Source organism: Genypterus blacodes, unplaced genomic scaffold, assembly GCF_046128005.1.
Source record: "Genypterus blacodes isolate CSIRO-AG114 ecotype Tasmania unplaced genomic scaffold, CSIRO-AGI_Gbla_v1 ptg000058l_1, whole genome shotgun sequence".
Lineage (NCBI taxonomy): Eukaryota > Metazoa > Chordata > Actinopteri > Ophidiiformes > Ophidiidae > Genypterus > Genypterus blacodes.
In genome coordinates this window covers 1,593,396-1,607,500 of record NW_027466870.1, presented here as the reverse complement: position 1 = coordinate 1,607,500, position 14,105 = coordinate 1,593,396, and the positions used below count along the sequence as shown (strand labels likewise).

The 14,105-nt window shown below is 48.1% G+C and overlaps 1 protein-coding gene across 4 annotated transcripts in view; it reads left to right on the top strand.

Annotated features, from left to right (window-relative positions):
• The window catches only part of ssbp4 (single stranded DNA binding protein 4), a 72,174-nt gene that overhangs the window by 54,998 nt on the left and 3,071 nt on the right, over positions 1–14,105 (top strand). Inside the window, exons 6-17 of one of the 4 annotated variants that reach the window (XM_076153499.1) lie at positions 6,197–6,280; positions 9,118–9,244; positions 9,515–9,582; positions 10,445–10,509; positions 10,667–10,712; positions 10,817–10,852; positions 10,968–11,022; positions 12,273–12,343; positions 12,450–12,528; positions 12,926–12,954; positions 13,076–13,177; positions 13,942–14,098. In XM_076153499.1, coding sequence (XP_076009614.1) covers positions 6,197–6,280; positions 9,118–9,244; positions 9,515–9,582; positions 10,445–10,509; positions 10,667–10,712; positions 10,817–10,852; positions 10,968–11,022; positions 12,273–12,343; positions 12,450–12,528; positions 12,926–12,954; positions 13,076–13,177; positions 13,942–13,971 — 792 coding nt within the window. In that variant the 3' untranslated portion in view covers positions 13,972–14,098. Of the gene's footprint in view, positions 1–6,196; positions 6,281–9,117; positions 9,245–9,514; positions 9,583–10,444; positions 10,510–10,666; positions 10,713–10,816; positions 10,853–10,967; positions 11,023–12,272; positions 12,344–12,449; positions 12,529–12,925; positions 12,955–13,075; positions 13,178–13,941; positions 14,100–14,105 lie in introns of those variants that run through there. The other 3 variants (XM_076153498.1, XM_076153502.1, XM_076153501.1) reach the window with 3 other exon arrangements.

Here is a 14,105-nt window from a genome sequence, read left to right as displayed (position 1 = left end):
GAGAGAGAGAGAGAAGAGGACACGCAGAGGATTTGGACGGGCAGAGGGAAACAAATCGTTTCTCTTCTCTTCCCCTCTCTTCCATCCACTTAGCCAAATTCTTCACATGGCATCTTTCAACTTCAGCTACAGCTAATAAACACACACACACACACACACTGTTTCTGACATCTGTAGCTGACATCTACCTCCATCTGGACTAATGGTTGTTGTCCACATTGCTACTGGATTCTCTGCAGTTCATGCAGGAGAAGGGGAGCAGCGTCTGTCCTCCTCTCCCCATACCAGAGGCAGACATTGCTGAAATATGAATGAATGATTTGTCTCCTAACTAAACCAGATGAACGGCGTGTCAGTGTTCTAGTCATTTCCAAACTCTGTAACCGTGTTCTGTCTCCACCTTCTCCCTCTCCTCCCTCTCCTCCCTCCTCCGTATCCGTGGCATCTCTCTCCGTGACATTTCCTCTCCGTTCCCCGTCGTCTTTGAAACGTTTCTTTTCTCGCTCTCTCACTTCCCGGTCTCTGTGGCACATGTGCTTACTCATTGACTTTGTTGTGTGTGAACTCTGCTGTACTCCTGCTCTGTTTGGCGTGTGCTGAAATTTGCCCAGTCGCAGTAGAGCGGTAATTAACACAGGTGACCCCAACGCTGGTGTTGGCTGCAGTCCTGAGCCAGAGAGAGAGAGAAAGAGAGAGAGAGAGAGAGAGGGGGGATGAGAGTGCGGGAGGGACGGTAGAGGGAAATGAAGGTGTATGAAGGAGGACGAAGAGGAGGAGGAGGCGGGCATCCACTCCCCTTAATGTTTGGCTCCCAGGCCAAGAGCTGCATCAGGCTCCTTCAGCAGAAAAGGTAGATGAAGAGAGAGAGAGAGGGAGAGAGAGAGAGAGAAAGAGAGCTTAATATGAGAATGAGTGCTTAAAGGAGGGGCTAGGAAAGAGGGGGGGGGGGGGTGTTAGATATGCATAATGTAGAAAAGGAGGGATGAGGAAATACAGAAGTAGAGGTGTGTGTTTGTGTCTCGTGTGTAATCCTCCCAGTGAGAAGTCCATTGCTCTCTGCAGCATCGTGGCCCTCTGGGGAGGACAAGCAAGGGGGAGGAGAGGAGAGAGGGAGGGGAGGGGAGGGGAGGATGCAAGAGAGGCAGAGTTAATGACAGGGAGGGGGAGGGAAATGAGACAGCGGAGGACAAGAGACGTAAGGACAGCGGCTTGAGCAGGGACTCTTTGAGAAATATGTTTCCTCGCTTACGGATTTGCGATCACACAGAACATGACACACACACACACAAACACACACACACACACACACACAGAGGACAGCTGATGGATTTGAGTCTCAACTACTGCTCGTGCTGCAAGAGGAGGACATTTAGTGGCAAAATGTTGAGATTCGCGTTGCAGTTTGCCGCACACACACACACACACACACACACACACACACATAGCATAGAGCAGATGTATAGACAGTGGGACTAAATAAGTAATGAGAAAAGAAACATCAGATCTGGAAGAAACCAACATAAATCAGATTGATGCAGTCCAGGGGAAAGCCCGTTCTCTGAGCCGTGCCAGTCAGTGACTCATGTGCTCTGTCTCTGCTTATAATTGAGGTGAAATCCTTCCTTTGTGGACCTTTTTGTCTTTGTTTTTGTCTTTTCCACTACACCGGAATCTCTCTTTGTGCCAAAACATTCACCCAAAGTCAAAGGCGAGGTGTTTGCTGCAGGTAATTGCTGCTCTTCAGGGACAAACACCAAACAGCACAACAAGAGGATTAGGCTTGATTACACATTTAAGAATGTGCAACAAGATATCAAAGACACATTTAAAAAGCCTCTTTCAAGCGGCGACACACGGCAGCCGCACCATGAATTAGGGAGGCATCTGCTCTCGGGCAATTTCATTCCAAATTAATAAATAAGAGTGATTTGGAGATAAGACCCGACCCCTGAGTTCTGAGTTCTGAGTCGTGGTTCTGACCTGTGAGACGCAGGTAAGGGCCTTGTTTCTGAACCAGCTGATGAGTACAGAAGAAGAAGAAGGGCAGCTCAGGAATTATTAATGTCTCATAGCTCCCCTTCAGTCACAGGTTGGTCAGCTTGCTTACACACACACACACACACACACACACACACACACACACATACCAATTCTTGTCTATGCTGAGATTAAGGAGGAAATGCATAGTAAGGTTTCTACACAGTCTGAATAAATAGGATTCCATTGTGAGCCAAGTATACAGCACACACTCACTGAGGCCAGAGGATAGAGAACGCTTAGGCCAACGGGGGACTTAGGCTGATTCCTGTCTAATTATCAGAGCAGAATCGGAGTAGAATCGGAGTAGAATGAGAGCCGTGATGGGGGAGGAAAGTTCATTCAAGAGTTTTTTTGTGGCTTTTCTTTTGACCCTTTTTTTGTTTGCTGTGTCTGAATCGGGCGGCGCACAAAAGACAGAAAAAGACTCCTGCTTAAGGACCCAGACGAGAGCGTGTGCACGGATACTTCTCCCCCCCCCACCCCCACCCCCCACACACACACACACACACTCCATTTTAGCAGATTGAAGAGAGGAACCTTCTTTGACTCTTTATCATTGTTGCGTATCCTTGAAATCAAAATGATACCGAGGAATTCATTTCCAGCGATGTAGCAGAATGAGGGACACTTTAAAAAATAAGAGGTGGCGTTGGGCAAATCTCCATCAAAACATCTTGCTCCATCTAAAACACATTGCTGACACACATACACACACACACACACACAAACACACACACACACAGTGAAAAGGGGAGATTTGAATGGAGCCCCTTCCTTGTACTACGCATGCCAAAGCCACAACAGTATTCCTGTTTACCATAGTGTATATTTGTTTAAGCCTCACTGAGAAACTCAAAACACTGGAATCACATTGATAGAGGCCTTATGTTACAGAAGACACACACACACACTGACACATTCACACCCACGCAGTGTTTTCCGATGTGTTGGTGAAACTTCAGCTGTACGCCTTGAACATTCCTGCTAGCTGAGGTAGGGATCACAGATATACAGCGTGACGCCCGGGTGCCATCCTCACATGTTTAAATGGCGGCGTCCTATGGGAGAGAGCAGCACCCTGCGTCTGCACCCTGCGTCTGACGCCGCCTCCTGGGTTTTGCCGTGTTGCCGTGCACTGGCGAGCTAACAGGAGAGCCGCTGCTGCCGCCGCTCTCTCTCTGGAATGTTAGCAAGGAATGACAATGAGTGTGCACTCTGTCTGTGTGTGTGTGTGTTTGTGTGTGTGTGTGTGTGTGTGTGTGTGTCTGTGTGTGCGCTCTGTCTGTGTGTGTGTGTGTGTGTGTGTGAGTGTGAATGTGTGTGGTGCTGTTTCTCCTGGCTTTGTTTGTTGTGTTCGGTGATGCAGGCTGCTTTGTGCGCTCTCTCTCTCTCTCTCCGGCTCTCTCTCTCTCTCTCTCTCTCTCGCTCGCTCTCTCTCTCTCTCACTCTCTCTCTCTCTCTCTCGCTCTCTCTCTCTCTCTCTCTCTCTCTCTATCAGTTGATGTGTGTGTGTGTGTGTCTGTGTGTGTATGTGTGTGTGTTTGTGTGTGCCGTGTAGTTTGGTGGCAGTTACACACTGCCCTCTAGTGCTAGTAGCGGTGAACTGTTGGAAAGAAAATCTGTATCTGTAGATGGTCTCTCTCCGTTTCTCTCTCTCTCTCCTGCCCGCTCTCTCTCCCTCTCCCCCTCTCCCCCTCTCTCTCAGTTACTGGTCCATCAGGGACAGCCGTGTGGGTCTTCCTTAAGCTGAAATGAGTGGTGGGGAGGCTGGGGGCTTGTGTTGATGGGTTTGTGGTACAGTGCCAAGCTGTTATCTCCTTAGCCGGGTAGAAAATGATTTTATTAATTGCTTCATTTAACGCTCCCCATGCCCTCCCTCCTTCTTACCCTCACCTACACAAACATGCAACCAGCAGCACACACACACACACACACACACACACACACACACAGAGCCAACCCTTCACACACTTACATGCACCGGCTGGCACACGCTAGGACTGTGCTACTTTTCAAACTCGTGTTCTGTTCACCTCTGTGACAGTTGAAATATTCTCTCTCACTTTCTTGCTTCACTCTCTCTCTTTCTTTCTCTTTCCCTCTACCTCTCTCTCTCTCTTTCTCTCCCTCTCTCTCTGCAGGGACTGGTAGTGAGAGCCATACAGCCATAAAGGCCATATGCTGACCCATTCACATGTAATAGCAGGAATGCCCAGGGAGGCCCAGGCAGAGCAGCTAGCTCCATTATGCCACATTATAGAGAGGAACAAGAAAGAGCCAGTGTATGTGTGGGTGTGTGTGTGTGTGTGTGTAGTATATTGTATGCGTTTGGGTTAGAGAGAGACTGCTGCAGCTGGGTCAGTGCAGCCAGACCCCACAGGGGTGTCTTGTTAGACATACACACACACACATAGACAGGCTCAGCAACAACAATAATCTCAGAGGTCAGACAGTGTGAGCGCTGCATTAGCCTCAGCTCCAACCTGCTGAGAGACAGAGCGAGCCAGTACAGCTGCTGTTAACCACCCAAAACACACACACACACACACACAGCAGCATTATACCCACAATGGCAACATCTTGAACATCATAGCTGTGCCAGCAGTGTGTGCACAACAAACCAAACATTTTCAAATCACTGAATAGATTATTGACCGGGCACATGTTGCATAAGTGAGGAAGAAGAGGCTTCACAGAGGCTCTGACTGCCTCTTAGAGGAGAAAGTCAGTGTGGTGACAGAGAGGTTAACAGAATCAATGCAGCTTCAGTGTGAGCATCCATATTGCACAGAGGAAGCAAACATCTGCATGAGCGCAGCGCTGCTGAGGAGAAGCGAGGTGCTGCTGCTCCAGCTGCAGCTCCAGGACTCCTCTCTCTCTCACTCTCTCTCTCTCTCTCTCTCTCTCTCTCTCTGTGCAGCCTTATCTGCACTCTGGCTCCTCTCTCTTTCCAGTATCTTTCCAAACCGCGGAGTGCAGCAGCTACACACACGTGTGCCTTTGTGGGAACAGGTGTGTTTGTTTTCCCACTGTGTTCCAGCACCCACGGGTTCCTGGTGCTCGCCGGCTTCTGTCAGCGCGCCACCATCACAGCCATGCCAGTAGTTCACTCAATCAGAGAGGGTGGTGCAGTGGGAAGGGTGGGAAAGTGAATGAGAGGGTGTGTGTGCCTGTGTGTGTGTGTTTGTGCCATGTTGGTATCTCTGCTTACCTGCTTCCTGGTTGAAGCAGTGGTTTGTGGTTTGCGTGATTTTTGGTGTGTGTGTGTGTGTGTGTGTGTGTGTGTGTGTGTGTGTGTGTGTGTGTGTGTGTGTGCGTTTGCAAGTAAGGTTACATTGCTCATAGATGACTCTTTAATCCCTTAATATGTTTTTATTGCATGTTTCACACACACCTGTCAGAGCAGCATACATAACATAGTATCTAACATACATAAACACAGCCTCACAGATAGTGTACACCTAAGCCATCACACTCACACACACACACACACTCAACACATGAGAGGAGACGATCCTGCTTTCACCTGTGAAAAACCTGGAGATCTCACATTCACACTCATCACCTCTCGGTTACAGAACTCACATCTCACACACACACACACCTGTGATGTTACCTGATAGCGCGATGCTCGACGTAGGCTCTGGCAGACGGGTAGATAAGCCTGGCAGTGGGTGGTCCTCTCTCTCTCTCTCTCTCTCTCTCTCTCTCTCTCTCTCTCTCTCTCTCTCTCTCTCTCTCTCTCTCTCTCTCTCTCTCTCTCTCTCTCTCTCTCTCCATATTGATGCTCAGGTAGTAACAGATCTCAGCTGCGACTGTAACTCCATAGAGTCAGATGAGGTTACAGCAGCAGCAGGAGGAGGAGGTGAAGAAGTCTGATTTAACAAATTCCTCTGATGCTGGATTCAGTCTGACTTCAGTTTGTGTGGGCGGTCGTTTAACCCAGAAAGGCGTCTGTACGTCAGTTGTAAAATGCTTTCAAGGATTGTTTTCAACTTTCATTCGTACAGTGTGTGTGTCGCTGTATGAATGAGTTTGCTTTACTTACTTACTCACACACACATTTCATATAGAGTAAAGAATAGTTGCTTGTCATGAGATTAAGTTGTAGCGTTTCATTGACGTCCCTGTGTGTGTGTGTGTTTTCTCTTTCCAGGGTCCCCCAGGATCTCAGCCTTCACCACACACACAGCCCCCCCCACACAACCCCAGTAATCCCATGATGGGACCTCACGGACAGGTAAGAGTCATAACTACACTCAGCTTTACTCTGACTCTACTTTATCACTCACTCACTCACTCACTCACTCACTCACTCACTCACTCACTCACTCTCACTCTTTCACCCGCTGGCTTATACACTGACACTCACATTCTCGTTGACTAACTTGCACACTCCCTCGCCCTTTCATTCTGTCACTCACCATCTCACTCACTCCCTCGTTCACTCCCTAGCTTAATCACTTGCATACTGAGACGCACACGACACCAGCTCACCTGCTCCCTCATTTTTTCATTCACTCACTCGCTCACTCACTCACTCACTCACTCACTCACTCACTCACTCACTCACTCACTCACTCACTCACTCACTCACTCACCCTTTCATTCTCTCACTCACTCACTCTCATCTTGTTTATTCACCGGCTCCACTCAGTCGTTCTCACTCGCTCCCTCATTTTGTTTACTCATTTGCTCACTTCCTCACTCGCTCATGTCCTCTCACTCACTCATTTACACTTACAAGCGGTGTACAAACCGTGCACAGGTCCCTTGTTGCTAACAGACAGGAGAGGCAGCATCCAGGATGGCGGGTTGGATGAATAATTTAGCGGCGTTGGCACAGCTGTAAGGAGCGGAGGTGCATCTGGAGGGCTTCATCCCCCCTCCACCCCCACCCCACCCCACCCCCAGCCCAGCACTCACCATCCCATAGTCCATCAATAGACCATTAATATTGCAGCACAGCCTGACACAGTGCAGGTTTTGCACACAAACCACCACAAAATACACCACAACATGGTGAGGGGAGGAGATGGAGGCGGTGGGTAAGATAAAGAAGAAGAAGAGGGGACAATAGAGGAAACAGTAGTCTTCTCAAGTCATCCTCATTTGACCCCAAACACATGCACAGCTACTCATATATAATATAAACGTATATAATCCCTAAAAAAACACTCTTCTGTCTGCACTTACATCCCTGGGCAGTAATCTGTACATCACACTGACCAATGTACACAGCTCTCACTCACTCACCCTTCAAATCAGGAGGTTTCCCCTTGATGCACAAGTTGTTGGATTAATTCTTATTATCTGACACTGAAGTATGGCTCACCAGATGTGCGTATTTGTACTCGCTGCAAACTCTCATAGGTAATTTTGGAGACCATCTGTGCGGGGTGCTTTACATTATTCACCAGTGATGCGCTGGATCTGTACGTGTCTCTGCCAGCTTGTTCTCATCTCTCTTATAGCTGAAACATCTGCGTGGATTGTGTCTTCACTCACTGTTGTGAATCACGCTCTCAAGGCAAGGGGTTTGAGAGTCGGCAGGACAAACACAGCGAGGAGGGAGGGGGGGGAGCTTAGAGAAGGCGGAGACGATGGACGCCGCGTTTACTTCTCCAACCTTTAATCCAGCCACGTCTCCGTCCCTCATCCCTCTCCCTTATCTGTCCTTTGCCTTTATCCTGAAGTGTTCTATCACCTGAGGTCCAGTTTCCCCCAAACTAAATGCCAACCCCCCTTCGCCCCCTCCCCACCCTTCATGAGTCCTCTAACAAACCTCCTGCATTATTCTCCCAACACAACAGCTCCCCCTACTGACACAAGGAGGACCAAACTAATATCATAGCCTGCCTTGTTTCTGAATCCTTAGAGATCTGTGACATCAAACAGACCAACAAACATCACCTGTCATCTGAGGCAAATATTGACAACGCTTCTCTCTCACGCTTACACCTTTAAGGGATTGCAGAATAATAAAAATAATAGTTAAAGATGGATGATTGATTTACTCCAGCTTGGGAGGGTCCACTTTTGTAAAAGGTTTTCCCTCTATGTAGGTAATTTAAGTGAAGGTTGTGATAAGATTACAGAAGGCTATGTCATCAGTGTGTGTTCTTTAGTGAGGAGTGTAGAATTAATGAACACAGAAACACTCTCATTTATCAGACCTAGTTAATTGACAACTAAATAATTGGCAAGATTGACGTTGAACTGTAGTCTACATTAAATGTTTTAGGACGTCTTTACTTTATTCATTAGTATCTTATTAGTTTGTTGAAGTGTCAGCTCCACATGGCATCTTTCAGCATCTCATCTAGTCCATTTCCACAGACATGGTACCCCTGTCGGTGTGAGAGCCGGTGCTTGGTTGCACGGATTTCCACAACAAAGAGCCTGGCTGGTGGCCAGAGAAGTGGGTGCTGTTTTGGCTCCAAGAAGCTGCTGGTCTAGCACCTAGGAACCAGTGATGCCAGGGCCTGAAGGCAGAGGGAGGGGGGGTGCATCAAATACCACCTTACTTTGTTGGGAGATCCGCAAATCGCGAGTAGTCTGACTTGTGATTGTTTGTTTGAAAGAAGTTAAAAAATGACCTAAAATGAGTAAACCTGGAGGTCAGTGGTCTGCTGAGGAGACAAAGTGCTGTTAGTGTTTCAGTCGTCGAGGGAAATCCAGGATCAATTGGAAAAAAGCTTCCACATCCTGTTACATAACTGACTCTCAAACCTTTGGAAATGTAGGCCAGGTCTGCTAAAGATTCCAGGCTCAGGCTGGCCCGGCACCAGAGCCTCATCTATGGAAAGAGGCTAATCTAGTAGACAGTCACAGTCGCTGAATGTGTAATTAATTGCTGTCTTAGTAAACCAGATTCTAATTACACGCAGATTGCAGGTACAAATTGAATAAAAGGCGACGTGCCAGTTTGCTCCGCCCCTTCATGTACGTTCATCTGCCGGATGAGGACGAAGATGTGAAGAAGTGCAAAGTTTCAGTGACGAAATGTGACAAATATGCAGTTAGTCATCAGGCTGAAATGAAGTAACCATTGTCCTTCCTCTGTCCTCCCTGCAGCCATTCATGTCTCCGCGGTACCCAGGTGGCCCCCGGCCCGCCCTTCGTATGCCAAACCAGCCCCCTGGGAGCATCCCCGGCTCACAGCCGCTCCTGCCAAACAGCCTGGACCCAACCAGACCTCAAGGTAGGGAGGGACGAGCTGCTGCACCTGCATGAATGAAGAGCAGCACAGACTTAGACCGCAATGTCAGTGTGTAAGGAGTGTGTATGTGCTCCCTGTACATTATTCTACCCACTCCAGAGCCCAATGACTGATGGGAGTGGATAATAATGTTGAAGTGAATGCTGGTTATCCACTATCTGTCATCTGATATCAGATATGATCGCAGCTTAATCGTTAAAATCACATTGTTGTATTTTTAGTCATGATCCCTCTGTGTTTGTCTCACAATAGGACATCCGAACATGGGAGGTCCAATGAGGATGAATCCCCCCCGAGGCATGGGAGGCATGGGCCCACAGGTTGGAAGCAAGAACACACACACACAAATCAAGTGCACACCTGCTCAATACACTACAACACACTCTCTCACTCCCACTGTGTGTAAAATGTCAAGTTATAAACAAACCCAATGTTTGGTTGCTCTTCATTAAGGATGAGCTTAACAAACTGCATTCTCTGATGAAGAGAACACAGAAGATACTATTCTGCTGATATGTTGACGGCCTTTAGTGTAATAATTCCTGACAGGAGGCAGGAGTGAAGTTGTAGAGCATCAGTGTACCGCTCTGCTGTGTTCCTGTAGGAAAGTCTCTTTGAATTACTTTCACCAGGCAGCTGCTTCATTCAACATCCCACGACCTCCTTCTCCAGCGTCACCTCACAAACAAACATAAAGACCTGCACACACACACACACACACACACACTCCCCATGCCCCCGGCCCCTGCCTGTGCGTGCCACCCTGGCTGGGTGACTTTGGCAGCCAGCGAGCCAGCAGCTGGTGTGGCATCTGCTCGACAAGTGTAATCGTCTGCTGAACAAAACTCTTCCTCTGAGTGGAGCCGCTCTCTGGCCTGCCCCGCACTCTGTCGCAGCCACACACACACACACACACACACACACACACACAAACACACGTGCGCGCGTGTCGTCGTGCCAGCCAAACTTGCCTGTTGGGCAGCCACGAAAACATACACAGAAACACACACACAGATGCAAACACACTCACCCCCTCCCCTCTTTTCAACACTGTTTAGTAGAAGACATGAGCATCACTGACCTTCATTAAGATGCAGACCTTTCTATTTGATTTAAACAGCAGGTGTGAGAAGCTGTGCTGACTGTGTGAGTGTGTGTGTGTCTCTCTCTCTCTTTGTGTAGAACTATGGTGGAGGGATGAGGCCTCCTCCCAACTCAATGGGGCCCGGGATGCCTGGAATGAACATGTAAGTACATTTGAAAAAAAACTACCTCTGAATCTGATCTTAAATGTTTCTCTGTACCATAAATCATCGTCTTCTCTTCACGTCGGCAACTTGTTGTGTGCCAGAAGAGAAATCATCCTGAATGCTTCTCCTTCTGACGCTCTGTTTGCTTTTCCAGGGGTCCTGGAGGAAGAGGGCCATGGCCCAACCCCAACGCCAACTCAGTGAGTTACATTCACTCATACTGTCTGTCTGCCTCCTATGTCAAGGAGTTTAACATAACTGCACCCCGTGTTTGTGTCTGACCTCTGACCTCCTCTCTGTCCAGATAGCATATTCGTCTTCATCACCAGGCAACTATGTGGTAAGCGTTGTGAAACCCCCTTCTTTAACCACAGCCCTAAACGCAGTGATTTCTAAAACAGGCGTGCTGCCAAATGCATACATACATCTCTCACTGCTCACTCTCTTCCCCTCAGGGTCCTCCAGGGGGAGGCGGCCCACCAGGAACTCCCATCATGCCTAGCCCCGGGGGTGAGTCACACTGTTTAGTTTCGCTACTGATTCCCTACTTTTACCCGCTGAGCTCTCTCAGCACCGTGTAAGAAACATCCACCGTGTTCTCTGTCAAGCTCACATCTGTGTTTGAGAGCGTGTCAGCCGTAGATCTCCACCTGATGAAGGGTGATTAATCCAGCCTGGCATATTTCATCTGAGCTTTAAATGATAAATGTTTCACTCTGAGCGCAGATGAATTAAATGTAGTTTTCAGAACGGCTTCCCAGACAAGAATGCTGCAATTGTTGTCACCATTTTCCCCTTTTGCTACATGTTAGAGAGCTCCTGTGCTGTGAGCTGTGTGTTGTAGTCCAGCCTGTTGGCCCTGTAAGCGGAGGATTGTCTGTGTGCAATCAGCAGAGTGATGCATCTCAGCTTTAACCCATCAATCTAATGTCTCCTCCGAGGATTAGCAGAGAACAAAACGCTGTGGGCTGATATCCTGTAGATGTTCTGTTTCTGCCGGCCTGTGGAGAGGCTGCTTTTTGTGTCCACTATTTATTATTTATATACGTACCTCTATTGTGATTCGTTGCCGGGGCAACCTTTTACACAAAATGCTCCTGCTCACACGTACAACAGGAGGGAAAACATATTTCCACTGCAGTTGCCAAGATTGCATGCACGCACTCGCGCGCGCGCACACCCATACACACACACACACACACACACACACACACACACAGACACACACAGACACACACACCTCCAGTAAAATGCACACCACCCACTCAGTGTTGCCCCCCTCCTCCAGTCACGACAGCACAAGCTAGATTCAGGGACACTAACAGGCAAGAATTTCTGTGGCTCTCCACACACACACACACACACACACACGCTGTATCCTTCTCTTCCCATGTCTTTCACTTTATTCCTATTTTTCCTGCTCTTCTTTGACTCCTAAGTTTGCTGCCTGCAATGTCAGATCAAGGTCACCTCACCCCTCTTCATGATCATGTATGTGTTGTATGTGTGTGTTGTATGTGTGTGTCGCCATGTGTCAGAATGATTCCCTCAGTCTCTAGATTATGAGTAGTGGGTAGAATGACAGCAATGTGTATCCTAACGGACGCAGTAAAGAGCAGATAAACAGTAACTCCAGGTGATTGAAGTGAGCAGCAAAGGTTCCTTCACATTAACCCTTTCAACGCACCTCACCCTGTCTTTATTAGCACACACAGTTTCAGAATGAAGGAGTGATTTAAAGCTGCTCTCTTTCTTTGTAGATTCGACGAACTCAAGTGAAAACATCTACACAATGATGAATCCCATCGGCCCGGGAGGAAACAGACCTAATGTGAGTGTGAATGTGTTTACATCCAGGAGGTTGTTTCTGTCTTTCTTCTACCTAAACATGTACAGATATGTGACACCTATATATTCTCTTCTTCTCTCTTCTCTAGTTCCCAATGGGACCAGGTCCTGACGGGCCCATGGGTGGAATGGGAGCTATGGAGCAGCATCATATGAATGGATCGCTAGGTGAGTGGTTAGAGAGACTTATAGAATATATAGGGCTCAGCCGCTCCTGAGAAACCTGTTACTCCCTTTGTCCAGAAGTGAGACTCTGCCCTCTCATGGCCAGAAAGGGGGAAACACTCTCCTCCCCCTGCTGCTGCTGCTGGTATCGATCAAAGCTAAAAAGAGATTAGCGTTGCAGCGAGCAGGCCAATTGATTGTGCAGATAGGTGAGACCCAATCAGTGGAGCCGGCGGTGTTGGCGCTCATTTGTATCTGAAACAAACAGCTTCATTAAAGGCCATTAGTGGTGAGAGGGCGGCCTGTTCCCCTAATTGCTCTGGATATCCTGGTGTTGGATCGAGTCGGTTACCAGTTACCTTTTAATGAATTCACTTTCTCCTTTTGTGTTCGATCACAGGCTCTGGTGACATGGATGGGTTGCCAAAGGTGAGATGATTCTTTCTATCTATCTATCCATCTATCCGTCTATCTATCTGTCTATCTGTCTATCGGTCTATCTGTCTATCTGGTCTGCGTTCTCATCTCTTTGCTTCTCTCTGCGCTCCAGAATTCTCCCAACAACATGGCAGGCATGAACAATCCCCCCGGCACTCCGCGGGACGATGGCGAGATGGCAGGCAACTTTTTAAACCCATTCCAAAGTGAAAGTGTGAGTGCCTTCAGGAGGAGCAACACACCACTTATGCTGGGAACAAACTAGAACACTACTGTGAAAAGACTCCTGTCACACACACTTAACAAGCCAATTTGTAGACGACACCCATCTCCGTGTCTCTGATCGCCCACGGGTGGGGGTGGGGGGGTGGGCGGGGCTACGTCGGACATGTAATCACGACGGCTCTGACTGATCTGAGACTCGGCAGGGATTCAAGTCTTTACGCAATCTTGAGACTCAGCAGTCACGGCCGAATTCTGATAAAAGCTCATAACCAACCTTTTATACCGTGCAGTGTGTTCCCAGCTTTTGCCGTATACACACACACACACACACACACACCAGTCATACGCATAAAGCATGAAAAACACAAGCATGAAAGACAAACGCATATAGTAAACTTTCCCCGATGCATGGAGAGAATGTCATATATGATTCATTTGAGACTTACAACTAAATTCCGCTGTCTTCACTGTGTTCCTTAATATTTCCCTCTTGGCTGGACTTTGCTCGCATGCTGCTATGTTGCTGTCATAATAAATGAGGCAGGTTTGATAGATAGCGTTAGTGTTGGAGCTGTTAGGCCTGGTATGAGGTCGCCGCTGTGCTGCAGAGAGGCTGGTGTCTTCTTGTCATGGCGTCTTTAATCCAGTCAGTCATGTTGCTCTCATCTTGAACTTGGGTAGTATAAGAAGTTTACTATAGTATTGGCTTATCTTTTTCCCCCTCCTCTTTTTTCTCTCTCTCTCTCTTTACAGTATTCACCCAACATGACGATGAGTGTGTGATTTTTTATTTTATTTTACCTTTTATTTTATTTTATTTCCTTTCCATCTCCCCTGATCCTAATGTCCCTCTCCCCCTCCCCCCCCCCCCCCCCACCTCCCACCACCATCACCCCCTCCCCCCTCGGTGCGTCTCG